General features: G+C 38.1%; 1 protein-coding gene across 5 annotated transcripts in view; it reads right to left on the bottom strand.

Annotated features, from left to right (window-relative positions):
* The window catches only part of STXBP5 (syntaxin binding protein 5), a 158,648-nt gene extending 144,110 nt beyond the window's left edge, over positions 1 to 14,538 (bottom strand). For all 5 annotated transcript variants that reach the window (XM_061428241.1, XM_061428243.1, XM_061428244.1 and 2 more), the window contains exons 1-2: positions 14,386 to 14,538; positions 13,049 to 13,146 (exon numbers count right to left, since the gene is read on the bottom strand). In XM_061428241.1, the coding sequence (XP_061284225.1) occupies positions 13,049 to 13,146; positions 14,386 to 14,538 (251 nt within the window). The remainder of the gene's footprint in view (positions 1 to 13,048; positions 13,147 to 14,385) is intronic.
* Between the last annotated feature and the right edge of the window lie 2,578 nt (positions 14,539 to 17,116).

The following is a 17,116-nucleotide window of genomic DNA, read 5'->3' as shown; positions in this document are numbered from 1 at the left end:
CGCAAAAAGACTACGACCTACACACAGGCCTACAGAATGCTTCCTCTCCCCTTACCACCCAAAATTAATCTAGACACAGACCTTACATCCTTCATAAAAATGAACTCAAAATGGATGGCAGACCTAAATGTAAAATGCCAAACTATCAAATTCTTATAACATAGGAGAAAACCTAGTCATTTGGCAATGACTCTTTAGATACATCAAAGGCACCATTCATGAAAGAGAAAAAAAAAAGATAAACAGGACTTAATTTAAAACTTCTGCTCTGTGAAACACAGTATCAGAGAATAACAAGACAAACCACAGACTTGAAGAAAAAAATTGCAAAAGACAACTGATAAAGGACCATTATCCAAAATATATAAAGAACTCCTAAAATTCAACAATAAGCAAACAACCAACCCAATTAAAAATGAGCCAAAGACCTTAATAGACACTTCACCAAAGAAGATATACAGACGGCATATTAGCATATGAAAAGATGCCCCACATAGGTCACTGGAGGAATGCAAATTAGTACAAGGAGATATCACTACAAATGTATTAGAAGAGCCAAAATTCAGAACCGACAACACCGAATGATGATGATGACATGTGGCCAAATAGCTCTTGTTCACTGCTGGGTGGGAATACAAAATGTACAGCCACTGTGGAAGACAATTTGGCAGTTTCTTATAAAACTAAACATACTCATACAATCTAGTAGTCCTATTCCTTGGTATTTACCCAAAGGAGGTGAAAATTTATATCCACACATAAAACCATGCATGGATGTGTATTTCTACTTTTTCAAAACTTGGAAGCAACTAAAGATGTCCTTCAGTAGGTGAATGGATAAACAAACCGCAGTATATTCGGCCAATGGAATAATATTTAACACAAAAAAGAAATGAATTATCAACTATTAAGAGATAAGGAAAACTCAAACGTATATTACTGAATGAAAGACGATCTAAAAAGGCGGCTGACTATATGACTCCAACTATATAACATTCTGAAAAAAAGGCAAAATTATGGAAACAGGAAAAAGATCACTGGTTACCAAGAGGTAGGGGAAGGGAAGAGATGAATAGGTAAAGCACAGAAAATGTTTAGGGCAGTGAAACTATTCTGTAGGATACTATAAAGGTGGATACGTGTCAATATCCAGTTGTCAAAACCCACTGTATGTATAAGACCAAGAAGGAACCCTTCCATAACTATGGACTTTAAGTGATGACGTGTCAGTGTAGGTTCATCAACTGTAACAAATGTATCGCTCTGGGGGGAATGCTGATAATGGGGGAGTCTGTGCCAAGTGCAAATAGGGATGTATAGGAAATCTCTGTACTGTCTGTTCAAATTTGCTGTGAAGCCAAAACTGCTCTGAAGAGTAAGGTCTACCAAAAAAATTTATACGTTAAGAAGTGAAACTAGCCACAGTGTCATAAAGGTGGACGTAATTTTTACTTCTTATTCACAATCCTAACATTCTGCTAGTCTGCTACCTAAGCAAAACTATATTGTGGACTATTTCTACAGTAAAACAAAATGCTAAAATTAACCACTTAAGATGCACAGGTCAACATTTAAAACTTTCTTAACACAATTTTTAGTAATTTACAGTGAATGTCCAATGTGTTTGGCTGCTTTTCTTGTGAGTGACACATCAACTCAAACTGACTGCAGCGTCTAGACTACAGTATAATCACAGCATAGTGCTCGTGCTCGGTCACATCAGACTCTTTGCGACCCCATGGACTGCAGTCCGCCAGGCTCCACTAACCATGGAGTTTTCCAGACAAGAATACTGGAGTGGGTTACCATTTCCTACTTCAAGGGATCTTCCTGACCCAGGGATTTAACCTATGTTTTGCATCTCCCACATTGGCAGGTGGATTCTTTTCCACTAGTGCCACCTGGGCAGCCCCAATTATAGCATTAACTGGTTGAAATAGGTCTCGAGCTACATCGTCCACTATTGTTTTGAGTAAGAATTTATTGTTTTTGAATAGAGTGGTTGAAAAATATTCACTTATTATTTACTGCTTTGGAGTTAGGACTATCTCTAAAGGGGTCAAAATGAATTATATTTACTATCACAGGCAGTTCTTTAGAATGGCTTTTGATAGATAAATATACTTTCAAATGAACCACTTGTTCAGTCATCTGTAAAATACAGTCATAAATAATCGTGGTCTGGGTTAAAGAAACAAGAAGGAACATACATTCTCACGTATCAAGTAACAATCTTTTATCCCAGCATCCATTCTCAGATGCTTAATGGCTAAGTTCTTAAGTATGTATGGCCAAGTGAATTTTAGAAGAAAAATAAAACACATTATAAAAAATATAGTACAGAGACTACAAATATGGAAAATCTGTTTCAATATTTTTTGTCCCTTTCAAAAGATAAAATATATATACATATTATATATATATTAATATATACATATTATACACACACACACACACACAAAAGGAAAGCAATTTGGCAGAAAGTACTGCAATAGTTGATACCACTAGATTTAGTCACGTTTGGCAGAGTACTGCTGTAAAAAAGCCGAGGTAGCGGCTATTACCACAAAAGATTATGTACTTTCAAGAAAGGGTAAGATTAATCACTCTTCAACAGACAACCTCACCAGGAAAAGCTTTGAAAGTTCTAGATAGCCCTTATTGAAAGGGAAACACAACCAAAAGGTGTTATAAAAATATCCCTAATTAAAAAAATAAAACATTATTCAATAGTAACTACTGTATAATTTCTAAGTCTACATTATTTTGCAAATAGCATCATGTGCTTAGCAAATTCTAATTTCCCAATGAAGACTGTACTAAAGTCAAAAGCATTAGCTAATTTTTTTTTCTTTGTATTCACGCCCAGATTAAGGGAATGTTATTTTAGATCAATGTTCATTTTTAAATCATAGCACCAGCAAAAATACATATGTTCAGTATGTCATCATTTCATTTGTCTTTATATAATAACCTTTAGAAGGATTAACACCAGTTGGAAAAGTGAAACTAAGTGGAAATTAGCTTTATTTACTGAATAAAGTTTGTAGTTACTGCTAGTGAAAAGTTATATAGACAGTGAACAATGATAAAAATTTTTCATTTTTTAATTTTATTTTTCATTAAATATAATGTATGATATAGATTTTAGATACCTATTATCATATGAAGGAAATTAACCTAAAAAAAATTTTTTTTCAAAGTAGATATAATTTTTCAATTTAAGTACCATGTATATTCATTCCAAGAAAGGGTGAGCAACCTATCTGACCTATCATGCACATAAATTTACTTCTAAGAGCTTTATCAGTTTTTGTTGTTGTTAATACATTTTTGCAGGTTTTTTTCCACAAATGAAAATGATTTTTCATCAAAATTTGCAGACATCTAAGAAATCACAATACTTTAACAAAATGTTTACATTCATTTTTATATTTAGAAGTATCTAAATGCTCCTACTTATCTCAATATAACATTAATGAAAATATTAAGAAAAAAATACAAATATCAATCAATATATTTTAAATTAAAATTAGGAAGAAAAGGTCTCAAACAAGCTGAATACTTCAATAATACAACTGATGACTGAACTGGCCCCAAAGGATGCCTGATAAGTCATATTCATTATCATAGTAATTATAATTCACCAGAAAAATAATTCATCTTTCACAGGGTCAAAAAAAAACTTATGAAAATAAATTAACTTGGTATATAATGGTACCATGTATCATTGGTTCTTTACAGTATTTTTCTATATTTTTCTATTTATGGCTAAAAGATTAAATTTAAATTGAGTGTGGAAGTGTAATTTATCAAACTATAAAAATCTCTGTAGTCATTCCTTCCTGAACATTCCTCCATAATTTAAAAGCAAGGAAGCTGAATAAACTGGAGTGGGTTTATTTCCTTCTCCAGAGGATCTTCCCAACCCAGGGACTGAACTTGGATCTCCTGCATTGCAGACAGATTCTTTACTGTCTGAGCCACCCGGGAAGCCCAATAATTCCTTCCTGAGCATTCCTCCCTAATTTAAGAGCAAGGAAGCCTAATAAACTAGAGCAAGGATTGGCAAACTTCAGCTTTCGGGCTGAATCTACCCCACTGCCTGATTTTATAAATAAAGTTATATACTGGAGTATCTACATTCTTTCCTGCACACACAGTCTATGCTGCTTTTGTGCTACACTAGCAGAGTTGAGTTGCTGGGTCAGAGATGATAAAGCCAAAATGTTTACTACCTAGCACTTTACAAAAAAAAAAAAAAAATTGCTGACTCCTGAATTAAAGATTTAGGTCTTCATTACCTCATTTGATGCACACATACACTCATCTTTTATATGATCTTTAGTAGAGACCATACTAAGCTAATCATTTAAGAATCTGCATGTTCCTTCTGTTTTGATTTTATAATTGTATACTGACTTCTGTCCAAATTTCTGAACTTTATATAAGGCAGAGGATACTGGTTGATTCTAATTTGCACTGCTTTGGACTCTACTGCATCTTCTCATAACATTTCTGACAGTTAATAAATTCCTAAAGGTCTATTTTTAGATACTTAATGACTATATCATATTACATATAAAAGGATGATAATATAGAAATTTAGATTTTCAATAGTGAATTAAGAAAAAGATGGCTCCATGAATGGAAATAGGGATGAAATTAAAACGAAAAATACATCACAAAGACAAAAGCATTCAGCTTTAAAGAATTATTTAATGGGGAAAAAAAAAAAAGGATTCTAGACTTAAGGAATCATTAACACATGGCCCACTGTGGAGCACAAGTAGTAAGGAGTCACTGTGTCAATGATTCTTTCCCCTAACCCTCCTTCTACTCAAGCACTCTCCTGCCCAAAAAAACCCAAAAAACAAAAGTAACACATTGAATGGAGCGATTAACAGAATTCAATATTTCTTTAAAATGAATGCAAAACAGTGAGAGATTACAGCAACTGGGATCACCAAATCCAGAAGTAGATGACTAGTCTTTAAATTCTTCAAAAATGTTAAAAGTTGTAATAATGATATATGGAAGATAACTAACTTATCTTTCTTCTTTGATGTTACAAATAAAAATCAGAAATGGGTTCAAATTAAAAGTACAAGACATTATATGGAAGCCTGAACATCTTCATGGTAAGAAGTCTGAGTATTTAAATCTGAAGGTACTATTTTCTTCTTAGAGTGATTTATCTCACAAGTGATTAAGGCAAGGGAGATAGATATATCAAGTACCTTTTGGTAGTCTTTGACAATGACAGTTTTATGTATTCTTTGTTTATTTAATAGAAATCAAGTCAGCTACTCTGTTCTACTTCCTCCAAAGTTTTATAGTACTATACTATGTCTAACAAAAGGCATTCAAATATTAAAGGTATGCTTAGTTGCTCAGTCGTGTCTCACTCTTTGGGACCCCATGAACTTTTGTCCCCCAGGCTCCTCTGTCCATGGGGATTCTCCAGGCCAAGAATACTGACTGGAGTGGGTTGCCATGCCTTCCTCCAGAGGATCTTCCCAACCCAGGGGTAGAACCCAGGTCTCCCGCACTGCAGGTGGATTCTTTACTGTCTGAGCCACAGGGAAGCCCAGGAATACTGGAGTGGGTAGCCAATCCCTTCTCTAGGGGACCTTCCTGACTCAGTAATCAAACCAGGGTTTCCGGCATTGTAGGTGGATTCTTTACTAGCTGAGTTACCAGGGAAGCCCCAAATTTAAAAGATATCATATAGGCAAAGGTCCTTTTCTCTGTATCATTTTGCTATATCCATCCTTAAACAGACATCTGTTTAGTTCAAACCAAAGACATTTCATTGATCTGCAATCTTAAAATACCAAATATACCTTCTAATGATGATAATGCACCAAATCAGGACAGGATATTCTCAATTTAACATTACAAATCAATGCTGACACTCTGATTATTAATTTCCTCCTTGTAAATAAGGTGTTGCTTCCAGTGCATGAAGTTAAAAGTCAAAGAAAGACAACCAAAGCTTATCTTTTTAAGTATAATCACCCCTATAGTTCACTTATTTACATGTACATTGCTAGTTATTACTATTCCAAGTACTATACAATTACCAGATTTGCTACTCAAATTACATGCTAGCAAGTCAATGAAATTAGTCTCTCTTAAATTTCTTATATAAAATTTAATTAAATCATATAATTAGGAACCCAGCATTATTTTTAAATAATCTCATTTTAATTTTACAACCTGACCACTAACACTCAAGAAAGGAAAGTAAACTTTGTTAACAATATTAAAAATTCCCTAACTTTCCTATCGGAGAGGGCAATGGCACCCCACTCCAGTCCTCTTGCCTGGAAAATCCCATGGATGGAGGGCCTGGTGGGCTGTAGTCCATGGGGTCGCTAAGAGTCGGACAGGACTGAGAGACTTTACTTTTACTTGTCACTTTCATGCATTGGAGAAGGAAATGGCAACCCACTCCAGTGTTCCTGCCTGGAGAATCCCAGCGACGGGGGAGCCTCATGGGCTGCCGTCTATGGGGTCACACAGAGTCAGACATGACTGAAGCGACTTAGCAGCAGCAGCAACTTTCCTATGTCATATTGAGGACTTACTGATTATACAAGGAAAAGCAACAATTCACCATCTTACTCAAAGTGAGCTGTTGTTTCAACAACAACAACAAAATGTTCTTCACATGTTATTCCTTGCCCCCTTTTGTAAACAAAAGATTACAACTCTGTATCTGCTGACTTATGAATGCAGTCAATGGGTACAAAGTAAAGGAACCCACAATGGAAGTGAGTCCAACACTTCACCCTCTGTAACAGGTACTCAGGACAACCAATCAGAAGATACTCTAGACAGAGGTGGTCCACAGCATTCCCAAATCCTCAGCAGAAATTCAAAATCATAGAGCTGAAAGGACTATTAGAAATCACAGATCTCTATTTTCTAGTTTTACAAAAAAGGAAACTAAAAGCCTAGAGATTTTAGTTGGTTTATCCAAAATTAGTCTGAAGAGCAGAACATAAACTTTTAATAAGGTAATTCCTCCAATATTCCTTTACCTTTCTCTGCCAGAATGGCAAAGTCAGGTTATAATTTTAAAAGCAAATTATACTAAAAAAAAAAAAAAAAAGGAAAACAAAGAGAATACCTAACAGAAAAAAAAAAACACCTATCTTACTTTAAGCTTACCAAGCTTACCAACCACAAATTTGATTCACCAGTAACTAACATATCCCTTTTCAGTTCCATTCACATTCTATCATACTTTTTTTCCCCTCCACAAGAAATTCATTGTAAAATAACTGCTTTCAGGCAGACAGCTTTTCTGGTAGTTTCTAAAGTCAATGTGTCTTTTTTTCCTGCTGCCATAATCCATGCTGAGAATCACAACCTATAGCTGACACAGTACTCATTCTTCCTTTTATACAAAGTCCTCTTTAATGAGTTAAGAGTTGAGGAATAAAAGTGTTTCAAAGTCCTTGTTTCTCCTCTACAGCTAGAATTTCAAATGACTAGAATTCCTCTATGAACAAAAAGGATGGTGGGGAAGAAGAGTAATAAAAATGTGGTTTTTAAAAAACAGTTTCTAGCTAAACTGTTTCACTTTTAACTACTTGAACAAAAATCTATTTCCAAATTTTTCCAACATTGTGATTATGTTCTGTAAAATAAATAAGCAGCAAGTCAAACATTGCAATGCTAACTTATAGTACAAAATCTTTAAGCAGTCATTTATCAACCACTGTGTGTAACAAATCTTCACATATTATCTTATCACATCTAAGTAACAATTTTGCAAACCTGTGGTTGAAAGAAACACAACCATTTTAAAAAAAACAAAAATAGTACTTTAAGATCTTTTCTTCAAAGACTGTGTCAGCTATAAAAGTAAATGAAATTAAGGCCTTCCTACACAGTGCCTGGCACCGAGTTGCCTCTCAGTAAGCATTTGCTGAAATAAATGAAAGAAGTGAGAATTAAAACCACGGGAAAAACTCGTATTTATAATAATATTATATTGAACAGTCACTGAAACAGTCCTGGCATGCTCTTAAAAACTATACTTTTACATTATTGCATTTAATTCTGATTCTCACTTCATGAGCTAGGAGGGTTATTCCAACTTAGCTGGTAGAAGACCTAAGACAGAGTGTAGTCGTTCTCAACCAGGAGCATCTGGAAGTGTGAGGGCATCTGGAAGTACGAGGGCATCTGGGTTGCACACTGACAGCAGAGGTAACCTGGCATTTAGTAAGTAGGAACCATGGATACCAAACAGACTACAACATGCTGGACAAACCCACAGAATTATCCGGCCCCAAACGCTAGCATTACTGAGAGACGCTGACCAAGAATAAACGGACAAAGCCAAACAGCTAACAGTGACTTTACACTAGCTCAATAACAAAATCCAAGAAATCACTGGGGAGCAACTCAAAGGCAATCAAATATAAAACTGTATCAACTTCTTAAGCTAAAATACGTCTAGGCTACCTTCTCAAAATGGCAAGAGGAGTAAACTAAAAGATGATGTAATTCCAAACTCAATACTACTCTGCCACCTTCTTTACCAAGTTTTCCATTTCTGTCTTGTAATTGCCTCAGGGCAGAATTTGAGAATTTTATCTGCAGTGACTCCCTCTAAAACCTGATACAAACAAGTCCTCAAGTCCTTCCCCAGTTCCCATTCTACTTCCCCTGCTTTAGATCCACTTTACTACCCATAGGGATTAATAGTTACATACAAAGGTTGCCTTGGTTCTATTCTTTTCATCCATGACACACTGCCCTGTTAAAAATCCGAAAGGTCACAGTCTACCGGACAGCATATCTCTCACATAGCTACAATGATTCCTTACTGAATAACGCCCAGGTAACTCAGGTTGACACTCAAGTTTTTCCACCAACTGGTTCCTTATTTCTCCCAACTCAATTAGGATCACAATTTCAACCAGTCTCTTTAGTATCCCTCCAAAGTACCATAACTCTCTTTTCTCTACTTTTGACCTCAGTTAGCCTAGAATAATTTTCCAATTTCTTCTTTTCTACCATTCTGGATCCTCACCTACTAATGTGCAGAAATGTCAGCAAATGCAATAAATTCAACTGTAGTTTCACTTTGTGTTATGTCAGTAGCTGCTGCTGCAGCTAAAACGCTTCAGTTGTGTCTTTGCAACCCTATGGAACATGGCCCACCAGGCTCCTCCGTCCATGGGATTCTCCAGGTAAGGATACTGGAGTGGGTTGCCATGTCCTCCTCCAGGGGATATTCCCCACCCAGGGGACGAACCTGCATCTCTTATGTCTTCTACATTGGCAAGGATGTTCTTTCACTAGCACCACCTGGGAAGTAGACCCCTAAATAATTCTAGCTTCAACTATGTGTAGTTTTAATCCTTGAAAGTAAGAAACATTTTCACTTCTTTTCCCCATTCAGGACAATATATAGCTACTTAGAATCAAAAAGTTGTTTCTTGAAGAAATCATCTAATACAGTATCTTCATTTTAAAAGTAAGGAAAAAAACCTAACTCAAGGACACATAATTCTTTAGTGGCAAGACATGAACAAGAGATAAGGGCACAATTCAAAATCAAATGTTAACATTTAATAAGTGCTTGTTAAATGAACTCCAATGTACAGAAAGCCTTTTATAACTCTGCATTCAATAACCTTACACTGAAATTTGAAAGACAGGTCTACACCTTATCAAAGCAGAGACTGCCGATCATGTTTTCCACAAGTCAGAAAGACAAAAATGAGGTTCTTTGATAATTTTGATACTTAAAAAACTCATGAATTTTTACAAAACTTCAGTAAATTTGAAATTCCATTTTTTGGCACAGTCCTTGAAATATTCATATGTAAAATGACCTCATTGTGTTTAGAAAAAATTACCTTAAAAATAAGATCAGGGTAGACCATGGTTACAACAGACTATGATGCAATTCAAAATTATACTAGTAAACCCTGAGTCTACATAAGGACAACAGCAGCATTCCTAGCAATGCCTTCATTCTTCAGTTAGAACCATTTTTCTCCCTTTTATGTATTCCATTTGGGGACAAATGATTATTTTATCCCAATAGTTATGATGCCTAGATTACTTGGAAGAATCAAACTGCACCCACTTCTACATGGCAAGAGAATTAAGATAATTAAATCACTACTATATGACTTGGCATATAAAATTATGCTCTCCTGCTTCCTATCAGTAAGTTCACTCCAACCTCATATTCACTCCAGAAGCCAAGAAGGCTGAACATAAAGCATGTTTATATAATTAGATCAGTTATTTGCTATACATTAATGCTGCAAATACATTCAATTTATCTTGCATCATTATTGGTTAGATATTATTTAAGGATTCAGATTTCTACAGTTCTTATCTACAAACATTCGATATCAGATATAAATTCCATATTTTTTTCCTAATCTCAAAACAGAACTTAATATAGTCCTTCAACATTTAGGAAGATATTCTATTAGTTAAATTAGATACGCAATCCAAATTCTAATAGCCCAATCCCACTTTTAAAAATCCCCTACTCTGCTCCACAGTTAAATGAAAGAAAAGACTTTGATTTATAAGTATATTTCTGTCCTAAAGACATCTTTTAGAACAAATGTATTATAGGCTATAAGAGTCTAATATGAGAAGAAAACAAAGGACTAAAAGAAGCTGAATAAAATAGTGAAAAACATAAAAGAGCTAGGGCAAAAGAACAGACTTAGAATAAGTCTGCACATTAAATCAATATGGAGCTTGGAAATAAACTATAGCTGCCCAGTTTTCAAAACAAAGAATGGAGAAATGAACAAATTTTAAACCACATATGGTAGAAATTATATAAGAATAAAAAGATCTTAGTCACTTTCTACAAATCAAAGCCATAATAAAGCTCATGAGCTTATCTTCTACCTAAACTTAACAGGAGGAATGACTAGGTGTTATTACTGGTAGGCAAACCAATTTATCACTCTGGAATGTTCATGTAAATCTCATAAAAGAGAAAGCAGAAATATATTTGATAAATTCCTTTCTTAATTTCATTCTAAATATAGTAAGAAAAGTTCTAAAAAATTAGGTGTAAATGTAAATTATAGGTTTACTTTTCATATAGTATTTAACTATTTAAACATGTACAAAAGCAAAAGACTGATATAAGTGATGATTTTGTACACCTGATCCCTGTCATTTGGCAATTAACATTAGGCCTAACTCTTTAACCTCTCCCTTTGTGTATTAATATGCTAATTACTCAAATGCATTAGGGATAAAAAGTCTTGTTTAAGAAAAATACTTGGTTTTATAAAGTCAGCCTTGCTTGCAGTACTTATTATATTAAGTAATAAAAGGAGCAGACTGGCTGTTAAAACAGTTATGTACATAAAAAAATTGAGAACACATTGGGTCTCAATTGGGAAAATAGTAAAAATTAAACTCACTGAAAAGAAAACCAAAATAATCTAAAAATAACTAATGTAGTTCCACATTTTTCCCCCTTTGAGTCCAGGTGATACTCTTTTTGGGAACAAAAAAAATTGCTTTTCATTCTAAACAGTCCATCTAGATCCAACAACACACTACTTTTGTCACTACACAGAGCTGTGCTGGACAACTAGTACCCACACTGCCAAAATTTAAGTCCCATCTGCACAAGACTAAAACAGGAATCCTAGACTAGAAAGGTATTGATCACTGGATATAGGAATATCTAAACAAATGAAGTAAAAAATACTTCAGTATCAACTAGATATTTGGGCAAGAACCATTTAGACATACTGTCTTAGAAACTCACAAACTGAGATCTAGCCTGGTCAGATATTACCATTTTACTAGGTATGAGAGTACTATTGATATTTACTATGAGTGATAGTCTTAACTTAGTAACACAATTCAAGGAAAACTTTTATAAGCATTTGGAACATAGCACATTAATCACAAAGGAAACGAGGCATATCCTGATACCATATATAGCCCTACCTTGAAATGAAGACTTTGAAAGGTAAGGAAATGCAAGATACATGTTAAATCAAAGGCAAGCTTCCCACCCCCTCCCTCTTCTCAGGAGGCAGATAAATCTAAAATGTGGAGAGCACAGTTCCTTGTGTCTCTGTTTATTATCTGGTGTTTTTTTGCTATTTATTACCAACACATTACTTCACTAATATATAGGAAGCAGATACCCTGCTTCCTATAACAAAGCATTTTCTTTTTAAAATCTTAAGTTTAAAAATAAGGGCAATGTAGGTGAATGCCACAGTAAGTGTAAACACAATTTTACTTCAAGTTTAAATAGTTTGAGAGGAATTGTTAAATATTCTCCATTGTTCAGGCTGAAAAAATGATCTTGAAGAATGAATAGATATTTGGAAAAACATGCTATGATAAAATTATAGTTCATGCATAACCAGGAAAAATTTCTCTATAATACTTAAGAGTACAGTTAACCTCACAGTATTTACATATACATCACAAATGTAGATCATGACAGGAAAACATATCAAGATAGTATACTTCTCTATTTGCATTATACTAAGAAAACAGCAACACTTCGTAACTATATAAAATTTACAGTTGTTTTCTAATTTTTCTAGATGATCAGGTCAGAAACAAATTCAAATTCAATTTCTAATTCAATAGAATAATAAATAGGTCATAACTGGAACATCTACTATGAACAATATTTTTAAAAAGCAAATAAAATATGCCTTGTACAATTGTCCTTAAGCTTCATCCTCAACAGTCTGTTCAATAGACCACTACCATAAGCAGATATATTTCCCCTTAGAAACTTCTACCTCCTCGCAAAGACAGTAATTATTATCGCAAACCTTTAGAACTCTTTTTACATGTTTTTAGCGATGTATAAATTGAGAGTCAAGACACAACAAGGCAACACACAACCTTTCGTGTGTATAATCCCGGGGAAAAACACAACCACAGGATTTCACGTTAATACCTGATCATACCATTTCTTTGGAATTACACAGGAAAAGCAACTAATCAGCAATAGAGAATGACTGGGGAAAAGTTCACTTAAATGAAAGGATACAGCCTTAAAGCACCAGTCTGTGTTCCCACTGCCAGGATCTTCTGTACAGGATCAAAGGCCAGGGCTGAGGGTTGATAGGGAAATCCATGGCGAACAGTCTAGGCATAGGCAAGTGACATCACAGCAACCAGGGCAGGAAGCAAAGTTTTAAAACAGAAAAGTCAACAGAGACATTAGAACCTAGAACCAATTAAGAACCTATTATAACTGAAACAAAACACACATACATGCACTGCTATTTAAAAAAAAAAACACTATGAAAACTATGAATTCTACATCACATAAAAACTTATGCAAGTAAAAACTGAAACCAAAAAAAAAAAAAAGAAAATCGATCCCAGTGTTACATTTCTACTTTCTCATCACAAAGGTACTCTTTAGAAAAAAATCTAACGTTCTTTTTACTATTATGTCTGAGAACAAATTATTAAAGTTGGCAGTGGTAAAAAAATTCTATAAATTCATTTAAAAATGCAATTCATGCTTATTTCAAGTGTGATAACTTCATCCTTACTTTATTTCTATGTTAAATGCAAGTACGTTTACGAAAATGCTGTCTTAATTAAGGATTCAGCAAAGGAATTAGCAAAAATCTATTTCATCATGTTGCAACCGTAACAGAATGAAAATAAATACAGCATCTATTTTTGCATCTTGGTATTAAATTCTTAATTTTAGGATACTGAAGCAAAAAGTATAATACACACTTAAACTCTGACTTACGAACGCCTGGTATTTATGAAGAAGCCAGGTATTAATACAGACACAAGTTTGTATTTCTCACTGAGCAGCTGGTGAATTAATTCGCTGCATCATTCTTTCTGAATTACACATCACTATGGCAATTGCCGTACCATTAATAGGCAAAAATTCCACTTCTAACTTTTCCACCAAACACAAGGCTAACAAGACCCTGTGATTTCATATGTGAAGTCTCCTACCACATTTTAAGGTGAAAATGAGCCAACATCCAGTTGAACACGTCTAGCTTTTTCATAAACAATATTCGTTAGACACTGTTCCCAAAGGAAACTTGGAAGTCGGTGAAAGATCTATCAGAACGCTTGAATATAAAAGTTGTTGATTAAGAATACGAATTAAAGGTCAGTATGTTGGAAGCAATCCTGAAATGATTGCCGCATGTGAAAATCAACGAAAACAGGAGTAAGATGATGTCAATCTCCAAAATAGCCCACCAAGCAAATGTGTGCTGTGGGAGCAAGCCCTTTATTCGCGGTACTGAGTATTATTGGCGTTCTAACCCTGGCACTCGGGCTTAAAGCCCGAGGTGCCCCTAGAACGACCCCAATTTTCGCGGGGCTGCGCGCTCCGTTCACCTTGCAGAGCTGAAAGTGCTCGGACTGGAGCGTTTCCTGGATCTCGGGCTCCCGGTTCCCAGGTGGGTGCTGCTGCTGCTGCTGCTGCTGCGAGGCCGAGGACGAGCCGGCGGTCAGGCCGTCCAGCACCTTCCTGATGTTGAATTTCCTCATGGTCGCGGCGGGGCTCCCTCGCACCCCGGGAGCCGAGGTAAGGGGCGTCCCCAGGCGGGGGGGAACCGGCCCGGGCCGAGAGCAGCTTCGACCGAGGACGCAGAGGAGCTGGCGCGAGTGGGAGTGTGAGGGGAAGGAGGCAGCTGGGGAGAAGCGAGAGATAATCCGAACAGGAAATGCTGCGACGACGAGAGAGAGCAGCGGCAACCAGAAGCCCCGCCGGCGACCCCTCTCGCTCCGAGGCCGCCGCTTCAGCCGCCGCCGCCGCCGCCGCCTCGCTCCGCGGCCCGGCGGCACAGCAGTGGCGGCGGCGCCCCGAGCCCGCGCCGCCCAGCCTCACCTGGCGGCGGGCTGACTCTGCGCCGCGCCGCCGCCCCGGCTCGCCCCCGCCGCCGCCGCGTCCATGGCCCGCGGCCCCGCCGCTCGTCGCCCGCCCGGGCCCCCGCAGTCCCTCAGCGCTTCCTCCCGCTCCGGATCAGCTTCCTCCTCCTCCTCTTTCTCCCGGGGGTCGCCGGCTCTCCGTCCGCGCTCGCCGCTCGGCCTCCTTGCCGCTCAGCGCCGCTGCCCGCCGGGCATCGCACGCAGGACGCCGGGGTGGGTCCCCGCGCCCTCTGCCTCGCTTCTCCGCGGCTGGTTCGGCCCGCCCTCGCTCCTTCAAAGCCCCGGCTGCCCTCCTCAGGCACCGCCGTCGCCGCCGTCCGCGGTCCCGCCCGGCCGCTCCCTCCCGCCTGACAGGGCGCCTCGGCACAGGGCACCAACGCCCGCTCCGAGCAGCAGCGGCAGCCGCGGTTACAGCGCTGGCCGCGGCGGTGGCGGCAGCTGGGCCTCGGCGGAGCCGGGCTGCTGAGCATGCGCACCGCGCGTACCCGCCCCCCCCCCTCCGCCGTCGGAGTGGAGCTGGGGCTCAAATTATCCTCTGCGAAAATCCCAGACCGTGGCTAAATTTCTCCCATCTCAATCGCCCTGCCAGTGGATGCAGCTGCTTCTCCTGCAGCTGGGGTAGTAAAAATGTTGATGAGTACCAAGCAGCAGGAAACCTTTATTTCAAAATTGGTCATTAAAGCGAGGGTTTATATTCTCACCCTTTAACGAGGCACACACTCCCGGCTGCTGGCTGCACAATGATTGTTGCTGCTTTATTGATGGTCTTTGTTTTGGATTGATTTGGATTTGAATTTTGGAAAAAGAGCGTCTAGACAACGGTTATTTCTGTGGCAAGAGTATGACAGACTTAGAAAGGTACTAGGAAAGGAGTTGAATTCTTTCCTGAAGCTCTTACTATTGGTAGGATGAAAGCGTGGACCTGGCAGGTAGCTGCTAGAATGGGATAGGCTGCCAAAGGGAACCGGCTCCAGGGCTGGGTGTCTGCCCCAACCAGTGACACACCAGCCCTGGATTCAGTCCGCACGCTAAGGTGGTGGAGATGAGGGAGGGAAGTAAACAGCGCGGGCACTCATTTCAGAAATCTTCGGTCCGTCCTGTAATCCTGTTGTACACTAAGCAATCTCCAGTAGCTTCTTCACTCTTGCAAGGAGAAAAGGGGAAAGAAGGAAGTTTTCGCTCGAATCTTTCCATTGCTTCACTGTCACAATCTCACTTGGATGCTCACAGACAGATGTCTAGCTCAAGTTTGAAAAGATAGTATTCATGCTGCTGTTACCTTTTCCGGAGAGTGAGTTTAACACGGAAAGGTGGATGGGAAGCAGAGGTACTGATTAGGAAGGCGTGGAAACTAGGAAAAACGTAAAGAAAAGGTTGGAAACCCATAAAGACGAATTCTAATTCGTGAGGTGGGAGTGGGAAGAAGCACACACTTCCAAAGCTAGCAACTCCCAGCCCCTGACGCTTCTGAGTTACAGAGGGTTTTCTGAGCCCAAATCAGAAGTGCCCGCCCTCTTCCTTATGATTGGTCGCCTCCCGCCCGGTGCAGGGAAATTCTCATCAGTGTATTGGTCGAAATGACAGGCAGTCAAGAACAGTCAACAAACCAGTGGCGGCTGAGCCTCAGGAATTTCGGGAAATGTAGTACTCTGGAGCTTCCGCATCCAAGAACGCTCTCACTGGAAACCTATAAATTTGTTTTAATATGTATTGAATTTAATATTTATTGAATACTTATTGAATTACCTAGTTAATTCACTAGGCGTAACCAGCGATAAAAACAAGTTTTAAGATTTTTTTCAGGCCATTTCTAAGTGGCTCTGAAAATTTTGTTTACTGATTTAGTTCTGTGAAACACATTTTTTGAGTGTCAAACACTTTGCTAGGTATTGAAGACTCAAAGCTTTCAACGAGCTCCCCAGTCAAATGGGAGCAAACCTCAAGTAAATAAATAATTGTGAAACAATGTGATGAGTTCATTGAGGGAATCATGCAAGAGAAGGACTGAAGAGGGTTAAGAGAAGGCAGCAGAAGGCCTCCAAGATGGGGAACTCATCATAGTTGAGTCCAGGTGAGAAGGAGTTGGCTAGGTGAAGAGGAGGGAGAAAAGCATTAGAAGCCAGCTGGGAGATGGTCAGAATTACCTGGAGAGCTTTTAAAAAATAGGTATATCTCCATAGGAGTAAATTGCAAAACA

This window comes from Bos javanicus, chromosome 9 (genome assembly GCF_032452875.1).
Source record: "Bos javanicus breed banteng chromosome 9, ARS-OSU_banteng_1.0, whole genome shotgun sequence".
Taxonomy (NCBI): domain Eukaryota; kingdom Metazoa; phylum Chordata; class Mammalia; order Artiodactyla; family Bovidae; genus Bos; species Bos javanicus.
This window is presented reverse-complemented; position numbering and strand designations above follow the sequence as displayed.